The following is a 15,792-nucleotide window of genomic DNA, read 5'->3' on the forward strand; positions in this document are numbered from 1 at the left end:
TGCACAGTAATGCGTTAGGATAGTGTGCGCGCGATTGGCCGCGATGTGGCGGCTCGGTGCGGAGAGGTGGTCGAAGACGTAGTCTGTGGTGATGAGGCGCGGTAGGGGCATATTCCATGTGCAAGCGCAGCGATTGCTTCTGGCATGGATGCGCGCAGCGCCAACCACGAGTGGAGCGTGTGCACCTGCGATGGCGGACGGCAGCGCAGTTTGCTGCGGGCGACAGCTGGGACCAAGGACTATGCGGCTGTACTTTCTGGCAAATCGCGCGTGTACGACGCCCTGCAACCGAGCGACAAAATCATGGCACTGCGTCACGACACGGGTAGAATTGCTACCAGCCTCACCGCCGCCCAAGAAAAGAATATTTGACGTCGACGCCGCTGCAGCAATATAGAGATCAATCTTTTGGATGAACCCACCACGTGCACCGTGGCGCAGCGGAGGTTGCAGTGTGGTTCCCGGTCGAAGGCCGGCGGCGCACCGGAGCGAAGCGGAGGTTGCGTTTGGCGCACGCGTTCATCACACATTTGACATGTGAATGCGTGTCTGCATTGGGCAGGGTGTGCTGAATGGTATTACATGAAACCAAACACGGATGATTGATGGCATCCACACAGTCCATGCTACGACACCGACGCACCGCTAGATTGCACGCTGCCCCGATACCAAACGGAAATCAAAAGGCTCCACTGCACAAACCTTCTACACAAATGATACTACTGCGCATGCGACGCAGAAGACCGCTAGATGGCCCACCGGCCCTTTCTAAACCACAAAGATCAACCACACCCTGCCCCAAGAAAACACGAGGTGTGGGGCAGGGTACGCTAAACTTCAATGCACATACGAAGCAAAGAGGAAGAGGAGGAGGCAAACGGGCAAGCGGGAAGCGAGCCAGACCAGAAACCAAACGGAAGTGGGCGACGGTGAAGTCGCCACATCAAATGGCCCGGAATGTATTGAGGACATTATGGGGCATACAAACCGCGATTGAGGGCTGGGAAAACCTCCGAGTGAGGGAAAACCTAGCCTCCGACGGGAAAAATAGCCAATGAAGAGGGCTGGACAAAACCACCCAAGCCGAAAAACGATGAAGGTGTGTCATCTTCGTGTCGGCTGACGAGGCTCTCGAGGTGCTCTCTTGACGTGTTCTAAAGGTGTGCCAGACAAATCAACAATTGCGTGTTCCATGGCCGTGTTGCGCCTTGTGATTGGCTATAAATTATACTGCACCACAAGTTTTGACCAATCACATCGTGATGCTAGAAGGGTGACGTGTCGGTATTATTGAAATCGGCCTGTGCCGCACAAAACAACAAACGATGGCGGACGTGGTCACGGAGTTCAAGGTCGGCATGACGTGCGGCGGCTGCTCGTCGGCCTGCGAGCGCATCCTAATGAAGATCGCGGGTGCGCCCATTCTCTCTATGCATTGTTGCTCACGCATTGTCCGAGTTAGGCGTCAAGTCGGTAGCGTGCAACATCGAGGCGCAGCAAGTGCTCGTGACGGGCTCGGCGGACGCGCAGGCGATGCTCGCCGCGCTCCTCAAGTGGTCCGCGGCCAGCGGCAAGAGCGTCGAGCTTGTCCAATAGAGCGAGTGCATTTGAATCACGAATTCGTATGCACGCTTTCCTTATACGGACTTTACATGTCGGCGGGATCGTCCACTGCGATACGCCCGTCTCCTTGTTGTAGTAAAAGGGCTTGTTCTGCGCGTCGTCCCACTGCTCAACCCACGGGCTTTTCTTGGTCGCTTTCTCCTGGGAAACTTTGGCCTCTTCAAGTTCGTGCAAGTCGTCCTCATCGTCTTCGAGTACGTCGTTGACGCCCGCGACGATCTTATTTTTGTACTTGGTCGTCGTTTCAGCGAGCTTGGCGACCGCACTCGAGTCGGCGACGGCGTCCTTGACCCGAAGGGCCATCTTCTCGACTGCGTTCAGATTCTTGGGCTCGCGCCACACTGCGGGCCAGATCTGGTCGACTCCGACCGCATAATTGGTCTGGAGCGACATCTGGAACGGACCCTCCATACCCGCCTTGTAGGCGGCCACAAGCACCGTGTAGGTTCGAGCCGCGAGGTTGCAACGCAGAACGAGTTGGCGTTCACGGACGGGCGGGCCGCTGTGCTCGACCACAACGTCACGCGTCAGCACTTTGACACGGCTGGCGCGGTCGCCCATCGCGCCGGCCACGATGTAGACGGCGATGGGGAGCACGGTCACTGGTGCAAGTCCCTTCTCGTCGATTTGCGTGATCGTTAGGATCACCTCTGTTGGGCGCGAGACCGACAATGCGAAATGCGGGTTGGCTTCGACAGCGCCATCGGGGTTGTGGCGCGTCGGAAGGCCGCCGGCCGTGTCGGCCTTGACCGACCAATTGCCATGGAACGTTTGCGTGAGCCATTTTGCAGGGTCGTAGTACTTGCAGATGTAGAGGCACCGGAACGCATTGCAAAAGTCGTCAAAGCTCATCCAGAACGTATTGTCGTTGGCGTCCGGTCGGATGCCGAGATGTTTTTTCAGGCGGCGCGTCCAGAGCGGCGAGTCGTCGCCCCAATCACCGCGCCACTCGGGGTGGTCCCCAGGCGGGTTCCGGAGCTTGACGAGCTCGTGGCCGTCAATCTCGCGCACGTCGTAAACAACGTAGCACGCGCCAAAGACGAGGCCCGTGTCGAGGATCTCGTGGTCGGCATTATCGCTCGAGATGGTGCCAGCGCCCAGCAGAAACCGATTGCGCTTGTGCGAGAGCAGCTGCTTCCAGAGCGTCTTTTTTCGCGCGCCGCGGGACGCTTGGGCCAAAAACACCTCGTCGGACGCAAAGCCCGTGAGGTCCCGTAGCGCGTGATGCACAAACCCTGTCTCGAGCGCCGCGTACCCGCCGTGGTATTTGGCATACGCCTTCTCAAGAAGGGGCACCCAGAGTTCTTCAAAGTGCGCACTGTGGGCAAAGGCCGCGCCGCCACTCATGTCCATTTTGTGCGTGTCGTCCAGGATCGGAAAGTAGTCGTCGACGATGACGGTTTCCCACTGCGAGTTTTTGAAAAACCGGATCGCGTACGCACCCGTGAGCGACGTCTGCTTTGTAATAAACAAGTTGTCGATGAGCGCGTCGACCTTGCCGTCGTCGACGCCGTCGGACGCAGCGATGATGCTCACGGCGCTGAGGAACCAGCCGTCGTGGAGTCGCCCAAAACGCACGTCGTCCGGGTCCGTCCCGCCGTCAAAGAGACCGGCGGTGATGTTGATGCCTGTCGAGACGCGCCAGTCGACAACCTCGGCTTCATTGACGCAGCCGGCGAGTGACGCATACGTCGGAGGAAATTCAGGGTCCACAAACTGCAGTGACCGGCCAAACTGCCCGACAATGCACGCGTAGCCCGACTCGATTTCGGCGAGGGCCTCGCGCGCGTTGATGATGGCCTCGGGCACACCCGTCTCGACGGCAATGCCTTCGCTCTCTCGCCGAGTGCGCCGCGCGACGCTCTCTTCGTACATCTTGCGGCACATGTTGGCTTCGTGGGGCGCCCAGTAGCCTCGTACGTCGGCTTCGCGGGCACGCGCCGCGGCGTCTTCGGCGTCAATCACGGCGTCCTTGCGATCCATTTCCTGCGAAAAGGCGGCTTTTAGAGCGTGGAAGCGCGCGCGCTCTTCGGGCGTCAGCGACATGAGCCACGTGGCCACGAGCGGAATGTCGATCGACGCGTGCGACGACGTTTTGAAAATATCGGCGGGCGGGTTGATGCCATTGGACATGAGTTTGAACCGGTTTTCGCGCAGAAATTTCTGAAACAAGACGCGTTCGCGGCTCAAGCGTGCATCCGCCGCGTTGAGAAGAAGGAGCTGGAAGTGGATGATACAGCGCGTCTCTTCGAAAAACTCGGCATCGAGCGCAACGTCCCGACCCGGCAGCGACCGCAAGAGCGTCAACGTGTCTTCCGTGACACTCGCCGCTTCTGGAGCATCCACGTCGTCGTCGTCATCGGCCGCCAATGGCGGCAACACAATCTCGTGCTCCTCGGCCGACGTGGCCGCGAACGGAATTGGGATTGACCGACGTAGTTTGAGGCGTTTGCGATCGGGCAGGAAGCGCAACGCCCGCTGTGTGTATCGGTGCGCCTTGATATGTACATACGCCTTGTACGCGCACCCAAACAAACCAATGTAGCCCAGTGGCCCTTTGCCGTCACGAAACACATCGATGAGGATCTCGCGCAGCGTAAAGAGAGCGTCGCGTCGGCGAACGGTGCGACCCTTGGTCGTGACACGGTGACTGCATTGCCACAGCGTCTCGTGGATCGCGAGTGCATTGTCGGCGGCCGAGAGCCGAGCTGGTGGCGCCGCGCTGGCTTCAGCAGCCATCGCGGCAGCGAGCTGCGCCGACTTTTGCTTGCCATACGACAACCGCTGGTACTCGAGCTCGGCCTCCTTTTCTTTTTTTCCCGCTCGAGAAACTCGTCCGACTCGAGCACGAGGGGTCGTCGTCTGTCGGCAAAGACCTCTTTGGCGACGGTCGCTGCTTCGTGCAGAATCGCTTCGTGAACATACTTGGTCGCGAGCCCCATGCGCACGGGCGTGATCGAGCACAGGTGTGCGGTAAACCCGACGAACGCGAGGAGCGCGAGCGAGCAGAGACCAATGCCAAAGCCGAGCGGGTCTGTAAACATGACGCCGACGCAGCCCCACGCAAAGACGACGCCGAGCGCCTTGTAGACGTTGGCGGCCTCTTGGTTTTCGTTGTTGACATTGTTGGTCGTCGCATTGTACGAGAAAATCGGAAACACGTACGGGGAGTAGAAGATTTGGAGGTCGGGCTCCCGGCAGAGCTTGATTGCGACACCGTTGACGCCCAGTTTGAGCAAAATGACAATGATGCTAATCGAGAAGCAGTAAAACAAGTTGACGCCAAAGAAGAGTGCGAGCGCGATGAAGAACACGGCCGTGCCGACAACGAGTTGATTTGCTCGACGCTGCGCGACGGGGGCGAGGTAGTAGTCGTTCCGGACCCATTGCAGTAGAAAGTAGACGACAACGCTGAACGTTATAATGAGGAAGGCAAAGACACCGCCGATTGGGATCGATGCCCAGATGAACATGACGAAGAGGAAGAGGACCGACCAGCCCGCGCACATGAGGAGGGCCGACCGTACAAACGGCGAGAGCACCCAATTGTCGTCGTGCCACTTGAAGACTGCAACGATAAAGAGCAGCGTGAGCGGGTAGTAAATAAGCACCACGAGAATCCAGAGCGACTGCACGTCGTTGACGTCGAGCTCGAGTACATCTACAAAGAGAGCGATGCCCAGGACCCACGCAAGGCCGTACGAGAAACGGGCACTCGCGCGGATATCCGACGTGATCTCCACGACATGGTACCACTTGAAGACGGGCGACACGGAAAAGATGAAAATGTACGATCCGACCCAGATGGTCTCGCCAATCCACGGCGGCGCCTCGGTGAACGTGGCGCAGAATCCATATAGAAAGATACCACCGAGCAGTGCGGCAAAGCAGTGCAGCGTCTGGTACTCGTCTTCCAACAAGTAGCCGCCCCGGTAGGCGTCGATCACGCTCATTTTTTCAAAGTCGACCTCGGCCGTGGGCACAACCGAGTACTTTTTCCATGGATGGGACAAGAAGCTGCGGGCGTTGGCTATAAAGGCCCGAAGCCGCGCACAGCACGACCTGCGCGGCGGCGCCACGACCGTTGCCGTGGTCGGCGCTACTGGCGCGTCGAGGATCTCGATATCACGCATCGTTGGGTTCCCATCTTCATCGAGGGGGGTAGTGACTGGCGGGGCATCTGCGACGTCGGCTTCCTTGGCCGCGGCCTCAAGTTCATCGTCATCGTCGACGCGCGATGTCTTTTGGTTGTTCTTGTCATCATCATCTGGCTTACTGCTCTCAGCAGTCTGGCCCGCGAGTTGCAAGACAGACGAAGCAGCCCCGCCGAGTCCCAAAAGTGCGCTGCCCTTGAGGACTGGCAGTGGTGGCATTTTGAACTCGGTGCCGGGCGCCGACGCCTGGAGTGACGGCAGTACAAACGCCGATCGTAATGCGTCCGCTTCTTTTGCAAACTCGGCTTCCTCATCGAACGCATCGTCGTCCATGTCGTCGTCGTCGCCGTCTTCGGGTGGCCAGACGACGAGTCGGTGGTCGTTTCGGCGCCACTGCGCCCACACCACCATGCCAAGCATGAGGAGGACAGGTAAAAACACCGATGTCAACAGGACGAATGACGATTGCGTCGCAGCAAAGAGGAAAAGACCCGAGCACACGACCAGTAGCTCCGAGCCCGCAGCGAGGACGAACGGCAGCTTGAAGCCTGGGACACCCAAGTACACGTTGGCACTGTGCTCCGAGAGGAGGTGCTGCTTCATCAAGTAGAACGCGCGCGACGACGCGAGCACGAGTCCTGAGAAGAGCACCAGCACGAACGCGAGGACACCAAAGACGTAGAGTGGCCAGCGCTGCCCGAGTATGGGCAGTGTCACTGTCGTCGTTGCCGTGAACGCAACGCCAACGAGTAAAAACAGAAAGAAGAACGATAGGAACCCAAGCCCAAACTCGGGCGTCGCACTCAAGTCAAGCAGCGGCGGTTTGGAGCTATCGTGGCCAAAGAACGTGATACCGCCAGCTTCGCGCGCGCCCATGCGAGGAAGGTTGCGGCCAATGATCTCACGACAGAGTGCCGATCCGAGGATGGAAAAGGCCATGGTTTGCCCGAGGAGCCAGTATGTGCCGCACGAGACGACCAGAGCCACACGGCAGAGCCCGAGCAGTAGCGAAATGTACCCGGCAGACCACGAGAGCTGGCCCCGCCACACGAGGAGGAACGTGGCATCGAGAATAAAAATCGTAAAGAAGATGCCGATGCCTTGGGTCGGATACGCGCTCCGAAAGATGGCCACGATCGTGTAAACGAGAAGAATGCCGAGCGCGAGGGCATAGCAGCGACGATTGGTGCGTTTTTGGTGCTCAGGCGGCGTCACAAACGCGTTTTGAAGAATGTCGGCGAGTTCAAACCCGGGGATGGTGCGAGCGACCGAATAATGGGCACCGAGGAGCGCGTCAAAAGCCGAGAGTGGCTTGACGCCGCGCTTGTGCTTGAGGGTGTCCGAGGCAGCAGCGAGCTTGATGGAGGCGTCTCCGAGATGCTTGGCTTTTTGGAGCGCACTCGTGTGTTTTTTTGAAATCGTCACGACCGCGAGGACCTGCGCGAGCGACTTGCTCAGCTGGTCGTCGTTTGTAAAGACGAGCCAAATCATTGGCATCATGTTGAGCGAGAGAAAGAACGCGGTGAGCGAGAAGAAGTCGACGTTGGCGCCGCCAATAAACACTTTGGGGTCGGCAAAGATGGACGAGAAGAGAAAGAGGAAGCCACAGATGCACGCGAGGCCCAAGGCCACGCGCACTTCTTTCGTCATGCGCCAGCCCATTTGCGTCCACTTGCGCAGACCGTAGTAGCCGATAAGGACGCCGGAGCCAATAAAAATAAGGAAAAAGCCCACGGCCGGTGGCTGCACGGTCGAAATGGCTGTAAAGCCCCACGTCCAGAGAACAACAAACGGCGACGCGACGCACACGTTGACGGCGATCTGTGCATAGTAGAGGTGCCGTCGAAACGTTGCGTTAGCCTCGTCGTCCGAGGCAATGTCGTCATTGTAGCAGAGGAAGAGAAGAGAGACGACGGAGGGGGGTAGTTTCTTGACCTTCTTGAGAGGCTTCGTCGCGTCCGCCATACTAGCGTCGTCGTCCTCGTGGTCGACGACTTCTCTTGCGATCTCGGCCAAGTACGCCTGGACGCGGTCGAGGCGAAAGTGCATCTTCTCGCAGTAGCGCACCGACATGAAAAGCAGGATCGCAAACGCAATGCCAAACTGCAGCGCCGAGAGGAAAAACGCGTTCTGGCTAAACTCTTTCGAGTAAATGGGCTCCAGGTCAAAGAAGCCTTCGTTCGGTACGAGCACGATAAAGTACATGGAGAGCGTAATGTCGCGGTTGGACGCCTGGATGTTGGGTCCGACAACGATACCGCCGCCCAGCGCGTCACCGTACGTGTTCACGGGCGTCGCCGACACGTTGCGCGTCACAGCGACAAAGTCGTCGGCGATGTTGACGATCTGCGCCGACTCTTCCGCGTCGACGTAGCCAAACTCGGGCGTGAGCCACGACAGCGTGCCGTATTTTCGTCGGCGTCGACGTCGGTTTGCCGTCGGAACACGTACATGGCCGACGGAAAGTTGATGCTAAAGCGCCCGAGGGGCGGGAATCCATACTGTCCTGCCAACGACGCGTTGCCGTAGTCGTTGTTCATGCCTGGGTTGTTGTCCATGCGGACGAGGACACCGCCTTGGGATTTGGCCATCTTGTAGTAGGGCTGGAGCCGCTGGTTCCCCGGTGTCCAGACGCGGCCGTAGATGGTCGACGTGGCGTCGCCGTAGTAGCCGCCAAGACCCATGGCCATCGTAGCGACGCGGGTCGTCGCATACGTCTCTTCGATTTGGACCTGGAAGGGCACGACGGTTTGGCGCAGGCGGAGGCACGGAAGGGTGGTGCTCACGGTGCCGTTGACAATGCACTCGCCGGGTGCAAGTGGCAGCCAGATCTCTTCGACGCACACAGGCTGCAACGGCATCGCGAAGGACGAGTCCATGCCAGCATTCGGCGTCTTTTGCTTGTACGCCGTCAGAGCTGTGCAGTAAATGACGTTGAGGTTGAGGCCCCCAATAAAGTCGTCGGCAAACTCGAGGCCGTCGTCCTTGTCCCAAGCTTGGAGCGTGAACGCCTCGCCCGCGTACCGGTACCCGAACGAGAGATCGCGGATGGTTTCTTGTAGCCGAGGCACCCCAGCGTCCGACACGGCGCCCAGCTCGGGTTGAGGCTGTTGCGGATGAACGACGAGTCGCGCGAATTCGTGCCAAACGCGACTCGGATGAAGGCGTCCGTGAGCCCACCCGCGGCGCCAAAGCCGTCGAGGTTGGGTAAATTGCGCATCTCAATGACGGTGACCGTGAGGTTGCCGCCCGCCGACTTGAACGTGCCAGCGTCAGGACAAAGGGTTGGGCCGCCAGCGCACGAAAAGGCATTCGAGAGGTTGAGGGCCTCGACACGCTTGTCGGGCTTGCCCGTGGCGCGGCTGGTTTGGCCGAGCACGACAACGCTGAGCGTCACCGCAACGACGGCGGCGACCAGCGGCGCGCCCATTGCTGCCGACGTTTAAATGTGTAACGACTCAATGCAGTGCAACCGCCCGTGTCAAACGGACGGAGCAACGATTGCAAGCCGCTATATAATAATGCAGCATGTTGGACGATTATTTATACAGGCTCGGGAGATCGTATCGGGCGCGAGGCACGTTCGAGAATGCTGGCTTCGAGACGGCGAAAGAGCGTTGTAAATGCACTTTGTATGAGCACGTCCAAGCTTGCAGTGGCGTCGCTTTTGCCGACGTTGAGTTGTCGCAAGAGCGTTTCAATGCCTGCAAGACCATCGGGCGCTGGCCGCGGGCTCGCTGCTTTCAAATACGCTCGGTACACAACGTCGGACCGATTGGCCTCGATGCAGATCCTACCACACGTCCGTTGTATGCACCGCAAATAATTGGATGAGGCGTACCAGCCGTGCTCGTCGTTGACGTAGCCGTCCACGGGATGGGCCTCGTCGTCCAGCACGCTGCGCCACACATAGGTAATTCGGCCGTCGAAAGCATAGCGCTTGACAAGCATGCGCGTCGTGACGTGGACAGCGGCGTTGGACACGACTTCGAGCGTATACAGCGTCGTGGCGTCAATGACGCTCGCTCGCGCGTCCGTGACAGACCCGCCCTCGACGAGCGCGCTGCGGTGCCGCAACACCTCCAGGATCGCTGCATCGACGGCCGCGAGGCTCATGTTTGGAAACGTCGTGTAGCGCGCGCCCTGCGAACTGAGCATGTGGGCATCGGAGAGCAGCTGGATGCGGAAGATGTCTCTGTCGGGGTCGAGCAGCCCTGTCGCAATCATCTCGGACTCGACGACGTCAAACTGGCGATCGGCGATGGCGTGCATCGCGCGTACCCGCGGCGCAGCGTCTGCGCACAAAGCTAAGAATGGCCGTTGTGCATCGAGCATCTATAGGCAGCGCAATTAAGGATCAATCACATCGTCGAGAGGGTACCGTTGGCCACGTACGTAGTGCGTTCTCGAGATGGGCGCGGGCTACGCGCTGCTCGCTTAGAAGTGCGCGCAGCACGGCATTGGTGTGTCGAGCTCGCAGCAGCTGCGCGTGCTGGCCCATTGCATGTCGGCCCCAGAACGACAAGGCCTTGGCACTGTGGCGGCTTTGCAGGCGACAGAGTCGAACCTGCAGAGACGCCTCCTCGTCCTGCAGAGCTGCCACGTCACGCGCCAATGTCTTCTTGCGTACGCGCTTGGGCACCTTCGGAGGTGCCACGTCATCGAGGAAGGCCAGCGCGCCGTCGTCGACCGGCAGCAGGTCCAGGAGCTCCATCTCGCTGGTATTCCAACGTGTCAAGCCCAAAATGACGTGCCTCTCCGGATATATCGCTGCCGTATCCGGCCGGTACAATGCCGGTAACTACTGCGAGAACAAGCAGGAAGGTGTTGCATCTTTTCTCGAAGACATATTGCATACGAGCAGTATTGAAGTGAGAAGGAACGTCAGCTACGCATGCAATGAAGCTCCTAGGCAGCGCACTTGGCGTGCACCTCTTGCTCGAATTGAGTAAAGAGGCTCACAAACGTCTTGGAAATGGTCTCGGTGATGCCGTCGATCGTCACATCCGTCGACCGATGCGCGGGGTCAATGCGCAGCATGTCGACGAGGTTACTCAGCGTGTCGAGCTCGTCCACGGGCGTCGGACTCGTTGCGCGCAAGTAGGCCTTGTACCGCGTCACACCGTCGCTGCACGGCGAGTACTCGACCCTACGCGAGCAATACTATGAGACCATGGGGCAGGATGCAATTGTGTGTTGTGACCAGCCGTGCTCGTTGTTGGTAAAGACGCCGGGCTCGATCGGTCCGGCTTCGTCGTGCAGGACGCTGCGCCAGATGATGGCAACGGCGCCCGACGTTGGATGGATGTAGCGCTTGGTGATCATGCCCGAGACGACCTTGATAACGCCATTTGGATGCACGAGCTCGTCGCGAATGTACGTTGTGTCGTCGTCGACGTGGAAGGTGGTGCGCTTGCCGTGGGTGGCGGTGAGACGCCGCCGGTCGAGAATCGTCTGGTGCGCGGCGGCCGCAATCGTAGCCACGGCGCCTTGGATCGTGCGCGAGCGAATGCCCTCGGAGACTACGCGACCCTGCATTATACTAGTGCGAAAGTCCAAAATGCCGTCTCCGTCAGACTCGACAAGGCCGGCGGCGATCATCTCGGACGCGAGAAGCGCGTACTGGCGGTCGGCAATGGCGTGGATGGCTGCGATGCGCTCGTCGGCGTTGGCGTCCAGCGTCAAGTCGCGCCACTTGGTGTCTTGCAGTTGCTTCTACGCGTGCAAATGCGCTTTCGGCATGCGAGATCACAAGAACGTACGTGCAGCGACCACGGCAGCCTCCGAAATGCGCGCTCGAGGTAGTCGCGGAAGGCCGACTGCTCGGTCAGCGCCGCGCGCAGCTCGTCGTTCTCGCGCAGCGCCTTGCGCTTCAGCGCGTTCTGCGCAATTGAAAGGTTGTGCCACTTGGACGAAGCCTTGCAGCTGCGGCGGGCGCGCAACCGCGCAACCTCGTCCTCAAGGTGGCTTTCGGCCGCCCGGAGCTCGAGCAGCTCTGCCGCCATCCGGTTCACACGCACGCGCTTGGGCTTCGTCTGTGGCTTGGCCAACGGCAGCACGTCGTCAAGGAAGGCTAGCGACTCGTCGTCGGCGGGAGGCAGCCAGTCGAGGACCTCGTCGACTCTGAGCTCCATCGTCTCGATCAAGAATCGCACGTGTTCGATTGGAATGTAGGTCAATCGGCCGAGCGATGATCCCTTCGTCGAGTTTTGCACATCGGTTTCCGGTGAGAAATGTGTGCGTGCGCGTGGGAAATAAAACCCAAGCCGTCGCGATGGCCAGCGACGACCTCGCGGACCTCGACCTCCTCGACTTGTTGCCCGCAGCCGACGTTGGCTCGCTCGCCTTCCTCGATGTAGCCGCGTCCCGGAAGCGCCGGCGCGTCAATCGCTTGGCCGTCGACCTCGTGGCACTGCGGGGCCAAGCCGCCGAGCTGGGTAGTTGCGTCGCGGCCTTGCGCGCCCAGCGCGGCTGCCCCAAGGAAGCGTCGCCGTACGGTCGCCTCGCATTGCAGCAGAAGGCGCTGAAGGATAAAGCACTCACGGAGCAGGCCGAGCTGCGCGCGCTGCTGGCCGAGCAACATGCGTTCCGGGCCTTTCTCGAGAAGGCGCTTCTAAAGCGCCCGCGCAGCATGGTCCGCTGCCCTCTTCCGGCGCATAAGCATAAGCACCACTTGTTTGTAGATACTCAAGGTCGAAGACTCGAAATGGCGCCGGTATGCACTCGGAGCGACGGCCGAGGCTCGCAAATCCGCCATCCACGCCATCGCGGACCGGCAGTACGAGCTCGTCGAGTCCGAGATGCTTGCAAAAGGTCTCTTCGAGCCGTCGGAAGATGTATTCAACGTACTCTCAACCCTCTCGGACTGCGCAATGACATCCGAGGCCATGCGCTACACGACGCTGCCCGTCCCCATCAAGCGTGCTGCCACGGCCGCGATCGAGCTCATGCGGGAGCGCCACGCAATGGCATCCTCCGCGCAAGATGACGACACGTATGCGCCGCATGGGCACACCTCCCACGAAATGCAGTGCATTGACGACCACACAACGTACGTTCGCAGCGTGTACGCGCCGCCGGGCGGCCTTGTCGTCACGTCAAGCATGATCACAAAGACGTTCGAGCAGCGCGGTGTCGTGACGGTCGTGTGGCGCAGTGTGCTGGAGGACGAAGGCGTCCCGCAGATTCCAGCGTCGTTTGTCAACGACGAGCATGGCTGGTGCGATCAAATGATGCATCAAGAATCCACGCGTACTATCATGTACTCCTACGTCGTTAGGATTCAGCTGAGCCAAGACAACGCAGATGCGACGCGGTATACAGCCTACGTCCGCGTCTCCAATCCGATTCCACCGCAGCGCGCCGGCGTAGACAAGCTCAACGACCTCTTGCAGCTGCTCTATGTGGGGACAAAAACTGATCTGCCTCGTCAAGCTGACATGACTGCGACCGTGCAAGCGTCGTTTCGGGCCATGATGGCGCAATTTGAAGCGCTCGTTGTGCAGCGGGCTTCGATTTGGACAGAGAGCCCGCGAGACGTATAAGAAGCACGAGCCAACAGGCCACGTGCCTGTATTCTCGACGACACCCCGTCGCAAGTTTCTGGGCATCGATCCACTTTCCGTCGATCTCGATTATCGTCCGCGGCTTGCATGACCGCGTGAGTAGACAGTAGTGTACGTCGACAGGAAAAAGTATGTTACAAAATATGCGATTTGGCCATGAGCTGAATCTCATGTTCAAAGTGCGTCGTGGCGCGAACGAACGCACTGCGCACCGTGTCAACAAGCGTGTCGCTCGTGCTTGGCAGTGGCGCCGCATGCTCGGCCAAGTCGATCATTTGCACGAGGTCGCTCAGGTGGTCGACGCTACTGGAGACGTGCGGCACGGACGAGCTGAGAAAGACCTTGTAGTGTACGTGCTCTGCGTCTTTTGGTTCGAAATAGAGCCTAGGATCGCGTGTTGTCTTGCATGGGAAATCACGTTGACGCACCAGCCGTATTCGTCGTTGACAAAGCTGCCGACGGCCGGCGGCAAGAGCTCGTCGTGAAGCACGCTGCGCCACACAATGCACACGTTGCCTGTCGACGGCGCGATGAAGCGTTTGATGACGAGGCTCGTTGCCACTTGCACCTTGCCTCTCGGGTGTGTTAAGAGCTCCCGCGTGTACATGGTGTCGGCGTCCAGCATCTGCACGTGCTTGGTCGCATCGATCGCCGCCGAGTGGCGGTCGCGGGCCGCAGCCTCACGCTCGAGGATCTCTTGGCGACGCCCAAGCACCTCCATGGCCACGTCAGGCACATGTGTCATCGTAGCTTGCAGCACCGTGTACCGGACACCCTCGGCCGTGCACAGGCGCGGGTCGTGGGGTGCGAGCTTCACCTCGAGGAGGTCCGTCGGCATCGGACCAAAGAGCCCTTTTGTCACCATTTCGGTCTCGACCATTTCGTACTGGCGGTCTGCAATCGCGTGGATGGCGGCGACACGCGAGTTGCTCTCGGCGGGCAGGGTGAGCGACCGCCAGCGCTCGTCCACGAGCTTGTCCATCTAGAGCAAGACCTCGTCCTTGACGTACTCCTGTATAAAGCACGTACGATGGCAGTGATTGCGCGTGGTCGCTTGAGCAGCATGCGCTCCAAGTAGTTGCGGTACTCGTTCTGCTCGGCAATGTACCCACGCAGCTCGTCGTTGTCGCGCATCGCCTTGAGCTTAAGAGCCTTTTGGCTCATGGCAACGCGCTCCCACATCGCTTCGACGTCAGAAAGACCCTGGACCTTGAGTGCGGACGCGCGCTGGAGGCGGTCGAGCTCGACGGCGAGGTGCGCATGCTGCCTGCGGAGCGCATCCAGGACAGTCTTGGTCTGGACACGCTTGCGCCGCTTCGCACGGCCCGTCGGCGACGTCTCGAGTGCTGCCGAGCTTTCGCTGGACGGTGCGTCGTCCAGAAAGCCGAGGATATCGTCTATCGGTGGCGGCAGCAGGTCAAGAAGGTTCATCGCGGTCTGACCTTCTCCGTGACGTCGACTTGATTACAGCATCAACTGGTCGGTGGTAATCAGAAGACCAGATAATTGCTGTATCGGATATTTGCTACACTAGGTTGGGCTGGTAGGAAACCTCGTTTTGAGGTAAAGTTGAGCAATGGAGTCGGTGAAAGTGCGAAAGACTTGAAGCGTGTGTCTTCCGCGTCGCTCATTGTGTTATGTGCAAGGTTGTGAGTTGCTGGGCATGCAGTTTGTGACCGCATCTTGCGTGCTGTCGGCGAAGCTGCTGGCCAGGCTGACGCTGCTTGCTGCCAGGAAAGCCAGCGTGATGCCGGGTCCGAGCGCATCGCTGCGTGCGCCTCGTGCAATGAGGCGCTGTAGGAATGCGAAGGACACATCGTTGCAAGTGGCCGTTGAAGGCGAGCACGGGGTAGTTAAATTCGAAATTGTCGATCGGTTCCCTTCCCACGACTTGCTATGGTGGCGTTGGTTGATTCAAGTTGACAAGTGTAGCTGTGACGACGGCGCGAGGGTTATACTATCAAGAAACGCGGGCAGATCGTTGGACACGTGACCAAGCGGATGGCGAGGGACGAACATCAAGTAGGACGAGAAAACAACACGGTTGTAAACTGACAGAAAATGTTCCCGCGAGCCGCTCAACCTTCTGTGTCGGCGTGTCAGTAGCCTTTTGAGCGGAGCGTGCATCGGCTTTGCCCTGGCGCTGCTCTTGGAGCCGTGCAGCCTCCCCTTCAGTTGTCGCTCGCAGTTGTTGTGTGCATGCTTTTCTGAGATAATGGTGCATACAGACAACCCCGGCGCAACGCCACAGAGCGCACTGCCACAGAGCTCACGCCCACACTCTTTGTATCTTCATGGCTGTGAATGATCAAAGTACTCATGAAAGAGAACAGACATTTTAGAGTCATTATATGGCTTCTTTGGACACGAAACTATTTTTTTCGTCATGTTATTCGTCTAGAAAAATATTGACATTCATGGGGCTATATGGCAATGCTGCGCTTATCAAG

At 59.1% G+C, this 15,792-nt stretch overlaps 6 protein-coding genes across 6 annotated transcripts; 2 read left to right on the plus strand and 4 right to left on the minus strand.

The window, feature by feature from the left end:
* Positions 1 to 1,299: 1,299 nt before the first annotated feature.
* On the plus strand, positions 1,300 to 1,704 carry SPRG_05400 (hypothetical protein). Its single transcript, XM_012344645.1, has 2 exons — positions 1,300 to 1,413; positions 1,463 to 1,704. The coding sequence occupies exons 1-2, from the start codon at positions 1,326 to 1,328 to the stop codon at positions 1,594 to 1,596; spliced, it is 222 nt and encodes a 73-aa protein (XP_012200035.1). The 5' UTR covers positions 1,300 to 1,325; the 3' UTR covers positions 1,597 to 1,704.
* SPRG_05401 (hypothetical protein) lies at positions 1,638 to 9,207 on the minus strand (the record flags this gene model as incomplete). The annotated part of the gene is made up of 5 exons (XM_012344646.1): positions 1,638 to 1,646; positions 1,681 to 4,428; positions 4,500 to 8,156; positions 8,204 to 8,772; positions 8,802 to 9,207. The coding sequence occupies 5 exons, from the start codon at positions 9,205 to 9,207 to the stop codon at positions 1,638 to 1,640; spliced, it is 7,389 nt and encodes a 2,462-aa protein (XP_012200036.1).
* A 92-nt stretch (positions 9,208 to 9,299) lies between these two features.
* Positions 9,300 to 10,517, minus strand: SPRG_05402 (hypothetical protein). The gene is made up of 3 exons (XM_012344647.1): positions 10,159 to 10,517; positions 9,619 to 10,112; positions 9,300 to 9,570 (listed from the first exon to the last, which is right to left on the minus strand). The coding sequence occupies exons 1-3, from the start codon at positions 10,489 to 10,491 to the stop codon at positions 9,321 to 9,323; spliced, it is 1,077 nt and encodes a 358-aa protein (XP_012200037.1). The 5' UTR covers positions 10,492 to 10,517; the 3' UTR covers positions 9,300 to 9,320.
* Positions 10,518 to 10,606: 89 nt separating this feature from the next.
* Positions 10,607 to 11,911, minus strand: SPRG_05403 (hypothetical protein; the record flags this gene model as incomplete). The annotated part of the gene is made up of 4 exons (XM_012344648.1): positions 10,607 to 10,926; positions 10,981 to 11,309; positions 11,361 to 11,492; positions 11,540 to 11,911. The coding sequence occupies 4 exons, from the start codon at positions 11,909 to 11,911 to the stop codon at positions 10,686 to 10,688; spliced, it is 1,074 nt and encodes a 357-aa protein (XP_012200038.1). The 3' UTR covers positions 10,607 to 10,685.
* Positions 11,912 to 11,990: 79 nt separating this feature from the next.
* SPRG_05404 (hypothetical protein) lies at positions 11,991 to 13,325 on the plus strand. The gene is made up of 3 exons (XM_012344649.1): positions 11,991 to 12,411; positions 12,461 to 12,996; positions 13,057 to 13,325. The coding sequence occupies exons 1-3, from the start codon at positions 12,052 to 12,054 to the stop codon at positions 13,319 to 13,321; spliced, it is 1,161 nt and encodes a 386-aa protein (XP_012200039.1). The 5' UTR covers positions 11,991 to 12,051; the 3' UTR covers positions 13,322 to 13,325.
* Positions 13,326 to 13,456: 131 nt separating this feature from the next.
* SPRG_05405 (hypothetical protein) lies at positions 13,457 to 14,803 on the minus strand. Its single transcript, XM_012344650.1, has 3 exons — positions 14,372 to 14,803; positions 13,771 to 14,324; positions 13,457 to 13,726 (listed from the first exon to the last, which is right to left on the minus strand). Exons 1-3 carry the CDS (start codon positions 14,771 to 14,773, stop codon positions 13,477 to 13,479), a joined length of 1,206 nt encoding a protein of 401 aa, XP_012200040.1. The 5' UTR covers positions 14,774 to 14,803; the 3' UTR covers positions 13,457 to 13,476.
* Between the last annotated feature and the right edge of the window lie 989 nt (positions 14,804 to 15,792).

The sequence above is a fragment of the Saprolegnia parasitica genome, assembly GCF_000151545.1.
Source record: "Saprolegnia parasitica CBS 223.65 unplaced genomic scaffold supercont2.19, whole genome shotgun sequence".
NCBI lineage: Eukaryota > Oomycota > Saprolegniomycetes > Saprolegniales > Saprolegniaceae > Saprolegnia > Saprolegnia parasitica.